This window comes from Poeciliopsis prolifica, unplaced genomic scaffold, assembly GCF_027474105.1.
Source record: "Poeciliopsis prolifica strain line A6 unplaced genomic scaffold, Auburn_PproV2 SCAFFOLD015, whole genome shotgun sequence".
Classification (NCBI taxonomy): Eukaryota; Metazoa; Chordata; class Actinopteri; order Cyprinodontiformes; family Poeciliidae; genus Poeciliopsis; species Poeciliopsis prolifica.
In genome coordinates, this window is record NW_026562390.1 from 4,537,498 (window position 1) to 4,557,920 (window position 20,423).

General features: G+C 39.7%; 2 protein-coding genes across 4 annotated transcripts; one reads left to right on the forward strand and one right to left on the reverse strand.

Moving 5' to 3' along the window:
- Positions 1-911: 911 nt before the first annotated feature.
- Positions 912-14,907, reverse strand: snx30 (sorting nexin family member 30). Of its 2 annotated transcripts, XM_055040217.1 has the most exons (10): positions 14,824-14,906; positions 14,593-14,729; positions 11,299-11,514; positions 9,670-9,780; positions 9,422-9,580; positions 8,093-8,282; positions 7,063-7,262; positions 6,493-6,582; positions 6,133-6,285; positions 912-5,082 (listed from the first exon to the last, which is right to left on the reverse strand). In XM_055040217.1, the coding sequence occupies exons 2-10, from the start codon at positions 14,725-14,727 to the stop codon at positions 5,005-5,007; spliced, it is 1,332 nt and encodes a 443-aa protein (XP_054896192.1). In that variant the 5' UTR covers positions 14,728-14,729; positions 14,824-14,906; the 3' UTR covers positions 912-5,004. The 2 variants fall into 2 exon arrangements, with proteins under 2 accessions (XP_054896192.1, XP_054896191.1); XM_055040216.1 differs by having other exon boundaries at positions 14,593-14,907.
- LOC129366400 (SOSS complex subunit C-like) lies at positions 14,893-17,871 on the forward strand. Of its 2 annotated transcripts, XM_055040219.1 has the most exons (5): positions 14,893-15,071; positions 16,113-16,163; positions 16,925-17,021; positions 17,249-17,336; positions 17,456-17,871. In XM_055040219.1, exons 2-5 carry the CDS (start codon positions 16,139-16,141, stop codon positions 17,552-17,554), a joined length of 309 nt encoding a protein of 102 aa, XP_054896194.1. In that variant the 5' UTR covers positions 14,893-15,071; positions 16,113-16,138; the 3' UTR covers positions 17,555-17,871. The 2 variants fall into 2 exon arrangements, with proteins under 2 accessions (XP_054896194.1, XP_054896195.1); XM_055040220.1 differs by lacking the exon at positions 14,893-15,071 and having other exon boundaries at positions 15,804-16,163; positions 17,264-17,336.
- Positions 17,872-20,423: the final 2,552 nt, after the last annotated feature.

Sequence of the window (20,423 nt, forward strand, 5' to 3'; positions counted from 1 at the left end):
TTTAAACTCAAACATCCTTGGATTCCCCGTTGGGTTCGGTTCAGGGCTCGGGTTGGGTCACTGCATACAGTCACTGGTGACTTATGATGCTTTTATATTTTCATGGTGTAAAGCACTTTGAACTGCATAGTAGCTGAAATGTGCCATAAGCTAAACGATGAATGATGGGTATTATTTCATCAGAAGAAATGTTCTGGGAAAATTAACGTATTATTTTAAGCCTATATCTGCTGGGGGGATCATTAATGTGTGATTCTATTGTACTTATGTACAGTGTTTAAGAGGACTTCGTTTTGTTTTTTTACTTCATATTTGTTTAGCAAATAATGACATGGTGGAATCAGTGGTGTTTGGTTTTGTACACTTGAGAGATAAATTATTGTGGGACTCAGTAAAGACCCACCGACACCCTAGAATTTACTGCGACTGTATATTTGGTCACATTAACAAGTTTTACTGTTTCAGCTGTTTACCAAAAAATTAGTTAAAAATTAGTCTGTCAAGGAGACTAATTTCTATTAAGCATTGTAAATATATTTTTTTATATGTCATTTTTACACGATTCATATTTTTCTCTGTCGCTTTTTATACCTGATCACTGAAGTCTGCATTTGGGCTCGAACCATGAAAAAGGCATTATTTAGTCTAATAAAATAAAACTAAACAATTTGAAATGCTTTTATTATTATTATTGCTGCAGCTTAAAATAACTTCTGTGTTGAAATGTTCTTATTGAAGCGTTGATGCACTACAGGGTGTTTCACTGTTCACGTGTTTTTTTTGTTCACACGTTCATTTAAATAAAAAAGTTTTGGACACTTTTAACTAAACCATATTGGTCCTGTTATGTTTTGGCACATTTTCTGACTTAATTACCTTTTCTCATTGCATTCAAATCCAAAATAAATGAGTCGTCATTTATTCTCTTTATTTATTGGTCCAGTATATCCAAAAAATGTGGTAAAGATAAATTGCATCAAAACATCAGTATACAAGCTTATTTATAATTACAACAAATTGTTATTAACATTCGAATGTACAATTCGGGACGTAAACAGAGCACACTGGGGTGGAACAGAGAAAAACAAAAATAGATCTCATTAAACGTGTGAAAGTTGCACAGGAAGGAGACGAGGACATTTGGCTTAAGAGCTTTGAAGAAAAAAAAACGTCCCCGACTTGAACACCTGTCCAGTCGGTTCGCTAGCGAGTCAAATGGCAGCAACTGGACGCCATAAAAATAAAAAACACAAAAATATTTCTCCCTTAATGCAAGAGTAACTTTTTTGTTTTTGTCTTTTTTACTTCATTTTGGTGTCACAAAACCAAACACCAAGGAAAATGTTTCTGTTTTTTTTTCTCCAGGAAGAGGTCCGTGGATGAACTCCTACCTGTTTATAATTTTAAACAAAATGACAAAATGATACTCCTCTCTGACGGTTCCGTCTATAGCAAAGTAAACAAAAAGTGGGCGTGAAAATCTCAAGCTTGACGATGGAAGTTCTTCCCTTTGTTTCATTTTTATTACGATTCATTTAAACTGGTCACCAACATTTCTATTTTTACCACTATTAGAGGTCAGGACCCCTGAGTACCGACGTAAAGGTTTCCAATTGATGATTTCAAATCAGCACCCTCTACAATTATCAGCACTCCTGGTAAAACAATGTAAAAAAAAACAAAAACATAAATAAATAAATAAATTCAGCTTTTTAGAGAAACATGATCTCCTACTGAAAATCTAAGTCTCTTTAGTCAGCAAGAAAACAAATTAAGGTTAGGAAACTTGTTAAATAAAGTTCATTATTGGCACCTTAACAGTTTCTATAAAACAAATGCAACAAATTATACTCTTTTTTTTTTTTAGATTCATCAGAATATCAAGAAACTTTAAATTAGCAACTGATGGTGTTCATTTCAATAGAGGTAAAAATTATGACGTACAAAAGGAGGTCAATTTCTCCTAATCGTTTCAAAATGGGAAAGATGAGAAAACTTGCCACTCAAGTCAACTGAACATGCACTGTACCCAACTTCATGTCCCCTCCACACACAGAAAAAAATTACAATCATTGAAGCTCAATGAGAAAACACTCCAGGTGCGTTGACTCTGAAACAAACAGGATGTATAAAACACACTGTTAAGTATGGGGGAGGGTCTGTGATGCTGAGGGCCTGTTTCACTCCCACAGCATCACCAGTGGCTCGCTACAATAGCCGCAGTTGTTTTTACGCCATCATGTATTGTGAGATTAGATTCAAACGTCTTTACTAGGGGTGCCAATAATTGTAAAAGTCACAGTTTTTAAGCATGTATTCAATGTAATATTTAAACATAGTTTGTTTTAATACAGCAGCATCATAGTTACAAAAACCCCAAAAACAAAACAGGTATTTGGATCTCTTGAGTGCATCCTCATATTTTGATATTATTTCAGTCAGTTACAGTCATTCAGGCTTTTTTTAGTTTGAACCTCTGTTACAGCTGCCTCCGGTTGTCTTAGCTACCTGGAACCATCATCTCAATCTGGACCTCTCAAAAAAAAAACAAGTTAATTGCATTTTATTTCCTTCATTTTTATCCTTTTTTTCACATCTGATAGAACAGTTAAAGAAGTAGCTACTGTCAAAGGTTAAAAAGGTCAAGGTAGACATAAGAATGAGGAACAAAAAAAAACAAAAAAAAAAACGAGGAAGCTGACAACATCTACAAGTTGCAGACACCAACTCAGCCTTCATGTTCGGTTGTAAAGAGGGCAGGTCCGGTAATGTGGCATCAGCCTGAAAAAACAAAAATCTAAACAATCGTACCTTTATTTCAAGAATCTCTTCTTTTATCAGACAGATGATTCTGTCTGAGGCTACATCTGTGCAAAAATGAACTAAAGCTACACGTTAACATGGTGTTGGGTTAATGTCACATAACTGAGCTTGTCCTGAAAACATTGGTCACATTTTGCAACTTAACACCAGGTCACACTGACTCAAGCACACACAGCTGAGGAGAGAGAATATATTATGACGCTTCAGCAGGTTTCATCTTCGTACCGTGGTTGAGAGCCACCAAAGGAGAACCGTTTGATCCGATGGCAGCAAAGTGATTCTGTTCCCCTTTAGAATTGAGATCAAGTAAAGAATATGAGAAAAAAAAAATGGGTATTTTCGGGAGGCTGCTTCCGTGTTTTCTAATATTTTCCAATTGAGTCACAGCTCTGCAGATGATTCCACAAAGTCAATACTGTGAGCAAGCAGAACAAATGTATACTGGAAAGGATTTGCTCAGTCAATTGGCTTCCTGCAGTTTCTGTTTGATAAGTAACTGAATATATTAAAGCAAAATGGAATCACCTCGGATGTAGGTCCTGCAACAGGTTGTCGTTCCAAAGCAAAAATCACATTTTTACTGGGCGGTCTTAAGCTCCATCAGGGTTGAATGATTCACCGTTTCCAGCTCTATACATTTTTTTTTTTTGCATTACAGCATTCACTTTTTCCTCAAAGTTATTCCAAGGCCATATTCCACTTAACATTCCCAACTTTATAGCATGTCAAAGAAGGCTGGAATATTAATATACCGTGCCTTTAAATGACCTTAACCACTTTAACAACCGAATCCAGCAGAAGTAGAGAATGAGAAGCAGAGGAAAACTTTGCCACGAGGTGGTGCTGTTACACACTTATCTATTTATAAGTGTGTAACATTCTAGGAAATATCCTGGAATTTTAAACTAGGATATTTTTCCTCATTTGGTTTTATCATGACACTTATCGTTCACTATACTAAAGAAAATGTGGGAAAATATTTATGAAATGTTGTTAAACAGCTATTAGAGGGCGTCAAGTGGATATTCCTGTGATAATTCTTGGATGCAAGGATCCAAAAAAAAAAAAAAACTGTTTCAGCTGAAAAATTTAGTCAAATGACAAGTTTTGATGTAACAATTTCTGAGTTTTACCTTCTTGTAGAAGCAAAAAGAAAAATAATAAATAAATAAAAAAGTAAAAATCAAACCAAAATTTTTTGAGGTTATTCCCATTTGTCAAAAGCAAAACGAAAGGCCACAATCCAATACATTCGGTAAATAAACATTTATATACTTGCATACATGTACAATTTTAATCCACATGAAATTGCATCACATTAAATAAACAAACCTATAAATTTAGCTAATATTAAAAAAATAATAAATTTATTCATGAAAAATTAACAATGGATTACATTATTTACAACTAAGTCCAAATGTATTCAATTTTGTCACATGTTCTGTGCTGCATTTGAGAAAGAAATTTTGATTGGTTAAGCTGCACATCAATTCAGCTGTCGACCAATCCTCTTGTCTGCAGCAACACTAGCTCCGCCCAAACACTTCCATTACTAGGTCGGACAAAACAAGCAGATCAAAGTGTGAAGTAAATTTTAAAAAAATAAATCATGTCTGCTTTTAGCTAAAAAAAAAAATACATTTTCTCATTTTGTTATTCTTTTTAACAAATAATAATCAGTTAATTTCTTTACAACTTTAATTGACTTATAGCATGTATAAATATTTATTTACCATCTTATTGATATATTGAACTGCGGCATTTCCGGTCCTCGATACCCATTTGGCTCAGTGTGAAAACGGAGAGAGCGGACAAAATAACGCATCTCCCCACAAAAGTAGATAAATAAACACAAGCAGCATTGGCAACAACAACAAACAAACAAAAACGACCGTTAATCTGAAATATTAGGTAGAAAAAGTCCATAAAAATAGAAGAAGAAAAAAAAAAAGACGGATCTGTACAGAAGATTCTCCACTGTCCCAGCTGACCTCAAACACACCTCTCATTACCTTTCTTCCCAGGCCGGATCGGCGTGGAAGGCGGCCGCTCTCCGTGTCATCGTCATTGTTTCTCTCAGGGTAGCAGGAGGCGGACCGCTGGCGGTTAGAACCTGCTGCCCTGTCGCTGGTTTTCCTTGGCTTGGCTGTGCGTGACGTTCAAGTACGTGTTCAGTTCAGTTCAGTTCGTCTCGCTCGTTTTGTCCTCAGTCTGTTTTTCCTGGAGGAGCGTTATGAGGGACTCCCACGCTGCCTGGCTCTGCACAGAGGAGAGATTTATTTGTAATTACAATTCATACCTCTCCAGATAATCTTCTGAAATAAACAAAAAAAACTAAGAAAAAAGTAAAGCATATTTTAATTTGTAAATGTTACCATGGATCAAACGGTGCTTACAGAGATGTAAAATTAGTTCACATGCTGCTCATGCAGCTTTTATGCTCTGCTGTATTCTCTGTTTCCACCGTTAGTTGGACTGTGAATGGGCAGGCGGGTCAAACACCAACGCTTCACGTTGCACTTGTGCGTCTCTTACTTGCTAGTAGCTCCGTCCTAACTGAACTGTGTTTTTGTCCTACATGGGCCTACAACTGAAACGGTGCTCAACAGGTCAGCCATTTTTACAATGGAAACAGACAAAATAGTGGCTCTTGGAAAATAGCTCATTGGAAAGTCATTTTTCACTCCCAAAATCTGCTCTGCTGCTTTGTGAGTTGGAAGCAGTTTGGGAACCACTGAGGAAAATTGAAAACTGGACTTGTTTTGGCTTAATTCTTCACTCCACTCTTCCATAAAAGTCATGTTTTCTTCAACTTGAGCTGGTGATCTCTGAAGCTCCTCTAGAGCTACAAAACCCAACTCTCCTGGAACGAAGGGTCAGTTTAGGTCGGCACACAACCACTGTATTAATAGCAAGATTAAATCACTAAGAGACAGACTACATACTAATGAAGGCTGTTAGCTGCAACGATTTCCTCGAGGGGTATTAGGATAAAGAGGGGTGGGGATGCACACAAATGCATACGTTTATAATTTTCATTTTAAATAATTAGAAAATATTTAACCTTGCACTTAGGAACTCTCAAGGTATCGACAAGTTTCAGTAAGTCAAATTTAATACTTTTTAAGTTCTTATCAATGACAATTGAGTGACATTTAAGACAGAAAAAATTCTGATTGTGCAAAATCGCATAAGATCTCAAGACAACACAAAAGACAAGAGGAGTAAAAAAAAGTGTTTTTTGCAGGGCACTGTGATGTCACACGGTGGAGATCTGGGTTGCTTTCAGGTTGACCTCGGCCCATGTACCTTTTCATAATAGTTGATGTTTTTGTCGGCCATGCCCGTGAGGAGCTGTTTGAAGTCTTGCCTCTTGTTCCGCTGCCAGCGTTCCCAGTCTGCTTTCAGGTCAGCATTGAAACACTCCACTTTGTCCTGGCACTTCTCCACTTCCACAGGGATCTGCAGCAGAGCAGACAAAACTAGAGCTAGCGGGGACCGGGCTCAACACTACGAGGTGCAGCGTGGAGGGGGGGAAAGAATCGAGAAACACTTTTACTCTAGACATGCAACAGACACGGCGACAGTTCACTAGAACCAGCTGAAAAGCAAACTATCCTAATAGACAATTGTGAAATTCAATCAAACAAGAGGAAGGGTTTTGCTTACGGGCGTCCGATCTTCTTGTTTGCGCAACACGGCGGCTTCCAGGCGGCCCTCGTACTCCGCTTGAACTTGGTCTCGCTTCCTCAAAACGTTCTGTTATGAGACAAGAAAGCTGTCCACGTCAGTCGCAACACAGCGCGGCCTCAGACAGTTCTGCTGAGTCCTGAGCTGGACAGGACATGATGGATGCAAAAAAAACAAACACTGGCGGAACCTTTTCTAGTTTGGTAGCAAAGTGGAAGCAGCTCTGGGTTTGAAAGGCAGTGGAAGAAACTTTCTTCTTACTTTATTTTACAAAAATATAATGAAGTCAGTTATGTTTCATCATGACACTGATGAAATATTGATTCTGCAACAGTCTTCGGTCAGAGGCCTCTTCAGATTTGTGGCAAGGCTGACTGCTGCTGGAAAGCATCGGCTGTGGACATGACAATGACTCTGAAGCTGATATGAGTTTGGTTTTATTCCCAAAAGCGTCAAAACGGTAGAAAAACATATACAATATCAGTCCAAATGTTCATATTGTTGCATTTCTAATGAGTTATGATAACATTGATCTAACTGCACTCTTACCTTCATTGACTCGATGTATAGAACGTATTCTCTGAGAACAGGAAGGAAGTCCTGGCTCATGTTGTCACTCAGATCCTCCAGAGCACTGCAGCTCGTCGACACGCAGCCGGCCACGCCCTCCAGGGGGCGCTGCAGCTGCTCCTCTGATGCAGCCCAGGTGGAGTAGATGGCGCCGTACTCGCGCAGCTCCGTCAGGTACTCTGGGAGCGAAAATGAAAGGACAGCAGGGTGAGTCGAGCGAGGCGTTCTCATCTAGAGAGCGAATTGTTCTCTTTTCTTGACTGGAGAAGAAACTGGGCCTAAACAGTCCGGCACACTCTCTGCAACTGATTACTTAGAAATAGTCCCCATCTTATCTGGGAACGTGTCCAACGCCGCATGTCAACAGCCCCGACAGACGGTGACAGGGAACATTTCACACGGCAGGTATTTACAGCATCACACATCATGCATGAGTCAGGTGAACAGGGTCAGCAGCTTTTCCTCTCTTTCCTCACTGCTGAGTGCAGGAAGAGTTTCTCTTTCACACATACAGCTTAGTTTAGACCGTTTAGATTTATGATGAAAAGGTTCAAACCATCATTCAGATCAACGTCAAACCATCATTCAGATCAACGTCATCATCTCTATGTTTATTGCTAGAATGGACGTAAAACTCAGTTAACGCCAACTCTGTATTTTTGGTCTAGTTTCTAGTGGAAATATCTTAAAATAAGATCAAACTAAAGAGCAACTTTTCAAGAAGATATAGGAGCTTGTATTAAGTCAAAGATTCCTTATTATTTATGAACTGTACTGGATATACGTAAAAAAAAATAATAATTTGCCAATGGACCTGGGACTTTTTTGTCAATATTAAAAAAATATTGACTAACACAAACTCCAATTTCTAGCTGAAAAGTTACTTTTGTCTTACTTCAAGTGCACAAAAGATATTTGCACTGGAAACCAGAGCAGACATACGTGGTAAAATGGAGTGTTTTTGCAGTGAACTGCTGTGTGTGTTGTCCAGCAGGCTCTCTGATTATACCCGACTGCTCTCTGAGGATTCTCTGCGCGATGCGATCGATGGTTCCCAGTTTCTGGCTGAACGTGTCCAGATACTCTCCCATGGCACAGAACTCAGCCGGCCGCGCCCGCAGCTTGTAGCCTCCGGCCACGTTCTTCACAGATTCGCCCACTTTGGTCAGCAGGGCCAGACCCTGACGCTTGTTCAGGTCCTGCAAAGACATGTGTAGTCAGGGTAACCAGTAAGATTAAAAAAAACAAAAGAGGCCCTCTTTATTAACGTGTGCAGCAGATGGCGTCTAATGGAAACCTGGTGACTTTATGATGCTACTTTTTGTAATAACTGTGGACTTTGGGCACTTCTTCTTCTGTCCTAACAGGGTGGTAAAGAAAATCTAGTTTACCTACAGAATTATTTATAGCAGTTCAAGATCTTCTGAACTTTTAAATAACTGCCCCTACTGTAAAAATTAGCAAGTTTTGGTGGGTAACTATACTTGTATAGTCACATCCTGTGTAACTGGGTGTAATCATATTTACACCACAGATCAAGGGCTCAGCAGCCTTTACCCACTAAAAAGTTTTCTATGATCATTTTTGAGCTGCAAATGTTCAATAACCTTTAAAAAAAAAAAAAAAAAAAAAAAAACTTTTATACATTTCTAAATTTGTTATTTTTAGACACCATGAAAAAAGAAAAAGGACCATCATATTTTTAGGTTTTACTATAAAGAAAAAAAAATAAAAGCATGGGTGCATTTCATTCTATGGATATATGATTAAAAACAAAAAGAAAAAAAAGGACCCAAAAACTGATCATGATCAATATAAAGGAACATTCCTGGTACTTTAAACTTTCTGTTATAGAAATTATTGCCATTATTTCACAAATGATTGGCAGTTAAGAAAAAAAAATCTGAAAAACCGGCTAAAACCTGCATTTGTTTTATCCATCTTTGACAACATTTATTGATTCTTTACTATTTTTAAGCAATTTATTGAGGAAGCTCCAAAGAGTCGCAGGCTGCAGATCTCTGCCTTATCACAATGGAAAATTGTGAATAACTGGCATTTACAGCCTTACGTACATTTTTTTTTTTGAGGTTGGTTAATGTTACTTTATTTTTTTTAGGATTTGGCTGGGCATTATTTCCAGTGATTTTGTATAGAAAAATACATATATTTAAAGTAGAATGCTTTGGATTGATTTATTTAAAGTCTTTTTTTTATATGCAGAGAATGCTGTGAAAGATTCTCTACTGTGTTCTACATTCACATCTCTGCAGGACTGTTTTCCTGTTCTGGCACACTTGAGATGATTTATTGGAGTCTGAGTCCAGCGCTGCCTTACCTTGGCAGTCAGGAAGGCATTAAGATGTGGGTTAAAAGACAGAACTGGGTGGTCCGCGACTCGCTTCAGAAACTTGTCCAGAGCCTTCATCCTTGTATCCACAAACTCCTCGGAGAAGCGGTCCACCACACCCTTCATCACAAACTTCTCTGGCAGCGGCTGGAGACAGAGGAGAGGGAGAGGGAGTGTGAATGAGGAGCGTCTCGACGGGAGCGCGGCGCGAAGCGGGGAAGGCTCGTGGGACGTACAGGGACGAGGTGGGTCGGCTGGCTGTCTTCTAGTTTTATCCTCAGCCAGTCGAAGTCCTGGTAGCGCCGCCGCACGCTGTACTCAGGAAGGTCAAACTCTATCCGTGTCGTCTGGGGGGAAAGAAAGAAAGAAACACATTTTACACACAGACACACACAGGGTCTCCATTAACACTTTGTGCTTTTATTTGGCTGAAGCACTGCTGTGCAGCCTCAGACACCAAGAGCCTTGTTGCTCAAAGCAACTGTCACCATGTCGCCCTGAGATTTAGCGGATTACTGCCATAATAGCAAGCAAGCGCAGACTTTCTATAGCTGTTAAATATAGAAACGAAATCTTCTGTCAAACTTCACTTCATCACAACCTGCAGAGTGACATTATGAAGGAGCTCCGGGGCGTTTTTGGCTCTCCTCTGTGTGTTTTCAGTTTGGATTGTTGAAGGCCTTAAAATAACAGAACTGCTAAAGTTAAACAAACTTTTCTCCTTTATTCTGACTCATTCCCTCTAATTTAAACAGTGTTGAGGTCAGGACCTTGGAGAAGCCTTTCCATGCTCAATAATGTAAGCAGTTCTTGCCATATCTTTGGAAGTCACTGTCACGGAGGTGTAAGTTTTGAAGCCAAATGTTGTTTTTTTTCCTTTTCTTTCCCAGTTCCAATCACGGAAACCTGGCTGCAGGGACTTTCAGTTCGTGGCAGCGCTGCGATTGAAAAACGCTTTCTTGTTCCTGACGCATTTCTTTCCAAAGTAAGACTCAGGTTTTCCTCCAGGCTTTAGTGAAGGCAAGTTCAACTTTATGTCTGAAGCTTTAGGTTTAAAGGACTCTGCTTTCGAGCTCAGTATGTCATTTCTAGGCTGAAAAATACAACCTTTGAGCTGAGTAGATCTATTCATGACAAGGAGGAAAAAAAATTGAAGCATTAAAGCTGCAGTAAATAACTTTTATTAAAAACATTTTATACATTTGTTAAATCTATCACCATGGTGTGACAACATGAGACAGATTCATCATCTCCTCCTGAGCTACTACTGCCACCTGAAGAAATGTGCTTCTCCTGACCAAAAGCAGCCAATCAGAGTCAGGAGGCATGTCTTAAGACTGTTAATCATTCTTGTGAACGTGCTGCTAAATTGTGAATACATTAGGTGCATTCGCAACTAATGTACAGACAATAGTTGTGGTATCTAGAGAGCAGGGAAGAGGAGAGGCTCTCAGTGCTGGTGCACCATGGGAAAGCCCCGTCGCTGCTAATCGCAGAGGAACAACTTACTGTGACATAAAAACTATTTATTTATTTATTTAGCATTCACAACTCGCTCCGGTGTGGGGAACTAGCGACAGCCTCGCAGCGACAGCCTCGCAGAGAGGTTGTTTCTGAACGAGCACTGCATTTCTACAGGGAGGAGTCGCAGGAGCTCGAGTTTTTCACAAACGTTCTATCTCATGTTTTAAACAACTATGTAAAAAAAAACTGACGTTTTTTCAATGACAGTTGCAAACTGCAGCTTTAACATGGTGGAGGTTTTATGTACCGCAATGATGCTGAGGGTAATTTTGAAGATTGTTAAAGAATTAGTCAAGTCTAGTTAGAGCTGGTTTAAAACCAGACATCAGCTGAGGACAAACCTTAGTGGAGACTCTGTAGGTGATGTACGTCTCCATGGTGGAGACGTGCTTCTTTGGGTCATCGACGGTGACAAAGAGGTCGCGGGGTTCTCCCGAGCCAAACGGGTCGTCGGCGTCGGCCTCCGGGTCGCCGTCCAGCTGCAGCCTGCTGAGCAGCACCGCCGCAGAGGCGGGGCTGGAAAGCTCCGCCGGCGTGCCGTTGGTCAGGCCCGGTTCCTGCCGGGAAAACGAGGGACACGACAGCGACGTCACGGTGGCGCTCTTAGAGGGAGGATGGCAGACAAAGAGCTCCCTGATAGAACCACCGTCACGCTGATAAAGCCGTTTTTCATCGTCAATGGCGCGTTGTCGGGACATCGTGAATACGATGCGCAGCCCAGATCAGTTTTCTGATTCATAACACAACAGGAAGAATTCAGGGCTTCTTTTTTCAGTCTTGGAGGAAGCTGCAAAACTTTCCCAACAGTAACAATTCATATTGACTCACATGCAAAACTTTCACCTAGAAATGGAGTGAAGAAAACCTTCCTGTGCTTCAGCTTTATCTGCTTTTTTTGTTTTTTCTTTTAAAGAGGATACATGTGCAACGTGTCAAACTCAGGCAGCGAGGAGAGGAGAGGAGAGGAGAGGAGAGGAGAGGAGAGGAGAGGAGAGGAGAGGAGAGGAGAGGAGAGGAGAGGAGAGGAGAGGAGAGGAGAGGAGAGGAGAGGAGAGGAGAGGAGAGGAGAGGAGAGGAGAGGAGAGGAGAGGAGAGGAGAGGAGAGGAGAGGAGAGGAGAGGAGAGGAGAGGAGAGGAGAGGAGCCCTCTGTCTTCCTTTCCTCAGTCCACTTCACATGCACACACAAACACATTATGTCCACCGCTAGCAGACAGAAAACCCACCAACAGGCTGCTGACAGAGGAAATCTACCTCTGGACTGCTGACCTGCTCTGGTAATCACAGCTCAGATAATTACACTGCATCAGGACATTACCATGAATGAACAACCAGGCCAGCGAAGCTTGCAAACAACGTAGACTGGAAATAAAACTGAAACTGTGGGACTGCTTTTTTTGTTTGATCTTTTCTTTTTTTTTTTCTTTACTACTAAGCAAATGACACTTCTCTGTTGGGTCCAGAAAGAGAAGAAGTTACTGAAAGTACAAATCATTTCCCGTGTTATATTGCAATAGCTTGCAATTTCACCACAAACTGGAAAAAAAAAAAATGCTTTTTTTTTATTCTTTCTTCCACCTCCAAAAACCACTTTTTGTCTCTAACAGCTTTTAAATTGGTTAAAAGCGATAAAAATATATTTTTTCATCTTACTACAGATTATCAAATTGTTAGCAATTCGGGTCTGGACTTGAAAATAAATATACTTTGATTGGCTCAATATTTAAGACTATTCTGCAGTCTCACATCTTCTGGAGAACCTCAACAGTTTTTCCACCTTGTGTTTAAGAAGCGCATCCCAAACCATGATGCTGCCACCGCCATGTCCGTTTGGGGCAGCGGTCTGCAAGATTTACAACCCAAACAAACATTTTCACCCTCAGCTCAGCTAAATAAAACCTGTTTAGAGCCATGAATGCTATATTGCCTTTTGAAAAAAGAAAACTTACAATATCAGAGACATATGTACTTATAAAACTACAACTTAACTAATATGTTGAGGTTTAAAAATAAAAAAACATAGGCAAAAAGAAAATTGGAAAATTTAAACAAAAGTATTTTCAATATGATGACAACAAATATTTAACTACAAAAAAAAATACTTTAAGTGTAATTCTGGTCCTCAGCTGCTTATGGATAGGTATGTAGTTGTGTCTTGCTTTTTCTGTTTTTAAGGTGGTGAACTGAACTGTGGTCCATGTGATGTTAAAACTTTAAATATTGTTTTACAACCCAATCAGGCTTTAACTGCCTCCTCTTTATCCCTGACCTGTGTTTTTGCCTCTCCATGATTATATTTGTCGACTAATATCTCCTAACAAACTTCTAAAGCACTCCAAGTACCAGCTGGATTTAAAATAAAAACTAAATAAGTGAAATCTAAAGGCAGTTCAATTGAATTATTTTAGAGATATTAGAGTAAAGGAGACCGTAAACAAATCCACACCACACATTTAAGATCTGTATCTGTTAAAAACCATGTCTCATTCTCTTCCACTTCCCAATGATGTTATATTTCTCCAGTTAAGTCGATTACAGTGACCTCACTGTCCAGCATTTAACAGGAAGAGAGAACAGAAGGACAAGAGCAGCAACAACACTCAGAGCAACTAACCATGATGAGCAAATTTCAGGTGCTCTCAATGGCAATGATTAACCGCTGATTTGCTACAGTCGCAGCTCCAAGAGGAGTAAAAAAGACTCTGTGACCTGCTTGCATGCTCCATCTATGTTGACGCAGCACTCAGAGGTTGTCAAGGAGGCCATTTATCCTCCAGCCCTGCTTGTGCATTGTGTGTGCTGTGTTTGTGTTTTCTAGGCTGAAAACTGATGAAGTTGATTCAGTGTCAAGCAACAAATGTGTAAAAAAAAAAAAAATTCAAACGTAAAGAAAAATGGGCTGAAAATACAAGAACACACAAATCTTTCCATTAGCGTTCTTGATCTGTGGATTTTCTAACAAAATAAACAGGAGATTAAGACAACAGCCGCCAGAAAACGCAGTTAGCATGTAGAGTTCAGCTGTGTGTGATTTATTGTCAATTTAAACAACTCAGACCCTTTGGAACATGGTGGCAGTGGCAGCATCATGTTTTGGGGACAATTGCCATGTTCAAAGCTGCAAAAGCAAGAACAGAGTTTCAACCTTCAGCATGTGTCACATTGACCTAGTCAAAGCACAGACTTTAATCCAATTAGGAATTTGAAAAGGCTTGATGAGTAGAGATGCTTTCTGTCCAATCTGTCCAAGCTTGAGCTATTTTGAAAAGAAGAGTGGGCACATATTTCAGGCTTTATTGGAAAAAAAGCGTGTGGTCTCCATTATGCACGACATTATATTGACCAGTCACGGGAAAACTCAATAAAAAGATTTTAGTTTTAACTTGACAAAATGAGCACTGAACTGTGTGATCTTGGGAAAAAAAGTGATTTAGGTTTTTATTTCTGAGATTTGATTCAGTTCAAAAGTCAAACTTGAGTTTAATCTTTTTAAAAAATCAAGCTCCAATCTACTTACGACTTTGGAAGCAAACAAGTTAGAATTTCCATATGTTCGCTCCACAGAGTTTGGTGTCTACTTCTCTTTTCTTTCAGTGCTTTCCGATAACCTCGCAGCTAGCTCCTAGCCCAGCCTCACCTTCTCTTCCTTTGCGCTGACGGTGACATCTTGCCCCGGGGACAGGGGCTCCTCGGCGGCGGACAGCGGGTGGAGGATCTCCGTGATGAGCTTCTGCCCCGAGCTGGCCAGGCCTCTCGGAGCGCCGACACTCATCCCTGCTGAGGGCGGGAAGACGTGGCCGGTTATCGGGCTTAGCGGCTGGGGAGCGGCTCGGTGCGTTCGGGCGGACAGAGGAGACGGGTTTTCTACCTCAAAGCTCCCCTTCAGATGAGACGTTAACAACAGCCGCTAGTTGATCACAACAGTCAGCTGACCTACACTGCACAGTTCCGGATGTTCATCTAAAAGACCCCGGTTGTAAACACGTCAACGGCTGACAATCCAGAGATCGTCTATTAAGAGGAGGAAACCGATCGTTGAAATGGATGCATCTACAGCTCTTCTATTTTACTAGCAAATTAGCCATAAACCGCCTTGAGCTAATGCTAATGCTAATGGTGAGTCAGAATTAACGAGATTTGAAGCAAAAAGTAACTTTATAGTTGGAGTTTTGGTCTATTATTTTCACAAACTGGTAGCTCTTGGAAGCCACAGACTGTTACATATAATCTGTCAGTATATAATCAATCTAGTTTATTTGTATACAGCACATTTCAGCAACAGGCAGTTCAAATTGTTTTGCACAGAAAATACTTTTGAATGCTTTAAAACAGCATAGTTCAAGTTTGAAAGTATTAAGTATTTTAATTATCAAGTGAGAATCAAAGGTCCTGAATTTTTAAATGAAGCAGAAAAGATGAATCACTTGATCAAAGATTGGATTGAATGTTAATTAAACATCTATTGAGACATTATTTTGGAGAACTCAAACAATAATTTGATTTTGGGATGTGTAATGTTGATTGGTATTTGTAATGTTCAGAGATTATAGAATATATATATATATATATATATATATATATATATATATATATATATATATATATATATATATATATATATTCTATAATATAATATATATAATATATATTTATTAAAAAAAAAAAAATATATATATATATATATATATATATATATATATATATATATATATATATATATATATATATATTAGGAAAAATTGAATATATTTACGTTTTTCATGTAGGCATGTTTACTTTCTGCTAATCGCCACCAGTATGCTAACTTTCTAAGTACCCGAAATATAATCAAAGTGAGACCTCCTCTTTTTTGCCTCCATCTAAACTACAAACCGGGTAAAACACAGAAGTAAAATTCGACTGATCTTTAAACGTTTCACAACCACAGACAGCTCTGTGGTTATTTCAAACACCCAGCCTTACTGTTACAGGTGTTCCTAAACAAATATAGCCGAATTTTTCATTTTCTTCAACTTTTGTGTACCTTTGCTGATAAAAAGCAGGCCCCATTTAACGTTCCTCCGTGTTGCAACATTAGCAGGCTGGAGTGTTAAAAGAAACGAAAGCCAAACGAATTTAAAAATCCTTCATTTTATTTCTAATCGCTGCTCATTCCAGCCTTTTGGTTCCTGCCTTTCAAGTACATGGCTGCTAATCCACCGGGACAAGGTAATGCTTTAAAACTGTTTTTTTATTTATTTTTTTTTGTAGCTATTTAATGTTCCTGTTTGTTGCAGGGGCGGAGCTATAACCTTTAGCGATCTAGTGGTGAAATCTTCCTGCTTGCTGGCCCCCTTCAAACCTCAGACTGGGATATTTATAAACGTCCCCAATGTCATGAACTCTGTTTACAACAGCAGTTCTGAATTGTTCTGAATTGTACAAACTTTTTGAATTAATTAAATAAAGTAAGTTGTTATTATTAAGAGGATGCATGCATTGTTGAATTATTATTCTTTATTTTGGTGGCGAAGCTATTTAACAACAAAATGTTGATGACCCATAAAACATAAAATTAACTGCAAAATAATTGTAAACTATGTTTTTTTTTTTTTGTAGGAACAGAATGTTTTATCCTTCCATCACCTCTTTGTTCTCTTTGTGAATGTGAAAGGTTATTTCTCTGAACAAAGTGCTGTGGGCACATTTTTTTTTTTGTCTTTCAAACCTTATCTGGATGATCTGTGAAACTTCCCTTTTCATATAAGCACGTACAGAACTTGCAGTGAAATAGCCAACTTGACAAATCGCGTCACAATCTTTCCCTCCACAGAGGAGTTTTTATATTTATAAAGTCAGGTTACCCAAAATGAGAGCTTTGCTTAGCTTGTTTTGCAATCCATCCCTTCTGTTTTCATTTATTCTTATCTGATATTTTGTAAGTTTTCATTCTGTGTTTGTGTCTGTCTGGTCCCGTTTCTGTCACTCAGCCATTCCAAGTAAAGCACGGGTAGCAATCCTGGCTGAGCTGGAGAAGGAGAAGAGGCGACTGAGGGAGAATCAGTCCATGAATGTCCCAGGAGCCAGGTAGAGATGTAGACCTTTGAAAAAAAAACGTCTACGTTTCAGCATTGTGACAACGTATTCATAGCTTTTTCTCACATAACTAACAGTTACTAACAAAAGTAAAGCCTAATCTAAAACTGAGACTTATTAAATGTTTCCGACTTGAGGCTTTTTGGAGCAAAGATTGAAGCGAGCCGCCATGTGAACATTGTAAATGTTTTTGCTGCGGTCGTCCTCTCATCCTGCAGCATCCCACTGTCCAGACCAAACATGAAGGAGTTCAGAGACAGCGCAGAGCTGCAGCACATCGCCGCTCAGCAGAGAGCTGCATTACAGGTGAGAAACCAAACCAAAACCGCAGCCTGATCGATTCAGTCTTCATGCTTGTTTTTTAATTCTTTTTTTTTCCTTTTTTCCTTTCCTTTTTTTCCTTTTTAATTCCTTTTTCTTCGCAGCATGCTCACGCACATTCTTCAGGCTTCTTCATCACTCAGGACTCCTCATTCGGAAACCTCATACTCCCTGTCCTTCCCCGTCTGGAGCCGCAGTCATGACATTTGACTCCTGGTTCACCATCCTCCTGCAGCACCTCTGAAACAGCATGAACACACTATTGTTCCCTTTGTTTTTAATTGAGTCTGCTGAAATTAGACTTAATTATGTTATCTGGAGAGTCTCTCGTACATTCTTCACATTGGGAAATGACAATCAGATATCCTGTTTTGCTCCCCAGAGATGGCAAGCAGACACACAACTCGGACATGGTTCAGCTTCTCTGTCATGGCACAACTCAAGGCACATTCTGCAGAGTTTTTAAATTTGTGTTATGTGAAAAATTCTGGACAATAAAGGAATTCTTCTTTCAGCCAAACATTTTTGTTCATTTTCTTTTGTTTTCTTTAGCTTTTCAACAATAATAATAATAGTAAAAAAAAAAAAAATAGCATGATGACGTACTCATTATGTGATGGACGATTATGGTGCAACTCGGATAAACCAACACATATTGGAGGTAAGAATATGTGTTGGTAAACTGTCTGCAACATTAGTATTGCTGCCGCTGGAAAAAATAAACCTGCAGTAACACCGTCCTCTAGTGGACAATAAGGAAAATGCAGTACTATAATAATATACCAGTAATAAGAAGCATTATTACTATTCAATTATCTCACAATTAAGCCCGGTTCACACTACATGATTTTAGAAAAGTCAGCCGATTCTGAAAACGTGAGAGAGAGACCACACTCTAGCCGATTTAAAATCGTAGGTGTAACGGGTTCGATCGTAGAGTGTGAGGTTTCACTCGCACACATTCTAATCCCAGATACGAACAAACATGGACAACAACGATGAAGTGGTAACTTTAGTTTGCGGACTTATTTTAACCCAAAAAAGACGTAACCAAAATTCAAAACTTTGGATTAAGAAGTGGAGACATCAAGGATTATATTTGCTGCATCTCAACATGGAGGTGAGTTTTTTTGTAATTTTTTTCAGCCATTTTCCTAGCCTTTTAATGCTAACGCGATAGCCACCGGATGTTGTCCAACCCCACATCCGCTTTCAAACCCGGAGCGTGAAAAAAGTCTATACCCCCGCCCCGCCCCGCCCCACGGGTCCGGGTCGGTTGTGCGCATGCGCGGGTCCGGGTCGGTTGTGCGCATGCGCGGGTCCGGGTCGGTTGTGCGCATGCGCGGGTCCGGGTCGGTTGTGCGCATGCGCGGGTCCGGGTCGGTTGTGCGCATGCGCGGGTCCGGGGCGGATGTGGGGTTGGACAACATCCGGTGGCTATAGCGTTAGCATTAAAAGGCTAGGAAAATGGCTCAGTCTCAGCTTAGTTGTTTTTGTTCAGTCCCCGGTTGTTCATGTGGGGCAAGAAAACAGCCTTATTATGCGTTCCCGACGGACCCGGACCAACGGAGGCAGTGGATCCAGGCGATTTGAATAGATGAAGATCCGGACTTTTGCATAAAGACGGGGAGCACTTTCGTATGTAGCCGCCACTTCACACAGGAGGATTTTGTTAGCGGATCCACCACCAGCCGCCTAAAAAGTGAAGCTGTTCCTTCCCTGTTTGCCTGGTATAACTTCACTGCACCGACAGTGAGAGAGTCTGCTTTCGAGAGGGCTAAGAAACGGCAGTTTGTCCTCTTTCAGAAAGCTAGCCAGGCTGAAGATGCTACTGCGGACCATGACATTATTATTATTATTATTATTATCATTTTTATTATTATTATTATCACATAATGATGAAATTATGAGATTATGTGGTTATGTATTTTGTGGAGAGATTAAGTCAATGGCTGTATACATACATGCTCCGACTCACGACATGTATTGATCTTCACAGAAGTAATGTTTCAAATATATAATTAAAACTTATTGCTAACCGCATGTTTTGCTATTTTATTTTGTGGTTTTACAGGTGCACTTGATGAAGCTCTGGATTATATTAAGGAGTTGGAAGCCAGACTTCAGAAAGTGGATTTGTCTGCCACACTTTTTAGCCGCTACTGTGCCTCTGATGACCAGATCCGGTTCTACACCAAATTTCCATCTGAATGTGTGTTCCGGATCTTCTGGGAGTCCATTGCAGCCTCTGCATCGCGCCTGGTGTTCTGGACCAGAGCACAGAAACTTGGAGAGGAAGCATGTGCTGAAGCCAGCCCTGCCTGCTGAATGCCTCTGATTGATGAGTTCCTGATGTTCTCATTCAGGGTTGCAGTGGGCATGAAGGAGCAGCTCATTGCTGACATGTTTCAAGTCAGCATAGCTACTGTGACCATCACCTGGGCCAACTACCTCTTCATTGTGTTCTCTTACATCAACCTGTGAATTAGTCGTGAGAAGGTAAAAGCCAGTATGCCTCAGAAATTTCTGAAGTTCTCTCCAAATGTCCGTGTCATCTTGGACTGCACAGAAGTTGCTCTGGAAACGCCATCATCCCTCACCTTACAGTCTGAAACGTTCTCTGCCTACAAGAACCACTCCACTCTGAAAGGGCTGCGGATCATTGTAGAGCGAGCAATCGCTAGAGTAAAGTGTTACCACATCTGGGATTCCCCGGTGCCTCTCACTTTAATAGGAACTGTCAATCAAATCTGGCACAACTGTTGTGTTTTGGCAAATTATCAAGGCCCATTTTGTGTTGCAGACTAAATTATTTCGGTATGTTAATTGTTGTAATGTTATGTAAAAAGTTAAATGTCTAGACTTTTACAAAAAATATTCAATTAAAACACTTTGGTAGCATACTTGACTTTCTTTTTGTATTAAGTTGAATTGCAAGGAAAACAAATCAAATACAATTTACAATATTTAGTAAAAACAAAAAAATCCATAACTATTTCATATTTTATAATTGTACACCATACATTGATTTAACAAAATACTTTAGAAAAATTTTAAAACATAAGTTTCAAG

What these genes read in the sequence shown, in the direction of transcription:
- snx30 (XM_055040216.1), bottom strand. Translation starts at nt 14,727, where the DNA reads ATGAGTGTCGGCGCTCCGAGAGGCCTGGCCAGCTCGGGGCAGAAGCTC. An exon ending in ATGCCTTCCTGACTGCCAAG is followed by an intron (nt 8,283 to 9,421) that starts GTAAGGCAGCGC and finishes ATGTCTTTGCAG; the next exon opens with GACCTGAACAAGCGTCAGGG. An exon ending in AACAAGAAGATCGGACGCCC is followed by an intron (nt 6,286 to 6,492) that starts GTAAGCAAAACC and finishes GCTCTGCTGCAG; the next exon opens with ATCCCTGTGGAAGTGGAGAA.
- LOC129366400 (XM_055040219.1), top strand. Translation starts at nt 16,139, where the DNA reads ATGGCTGCTAATCCACCGGGACAAG. An exon ending in ATGAATGTCCCAGGAGCCAG is followed by an intron (nt 17,022 to 17,248) that starts GTAGAGATGTAG and finishes CTCATCCTGCAG; the next exon opens with CATCCCACTGTCCAGACCAA. An exon ending in AGCAGAGAGCTGCATTACAG is followed by an intron (nt 17,337 to 17,455) that starts GTGAGAAACCAA and finishes TTTTCTTCGCAG; the next exon opens with CATGCTCACGCACATTCTTC.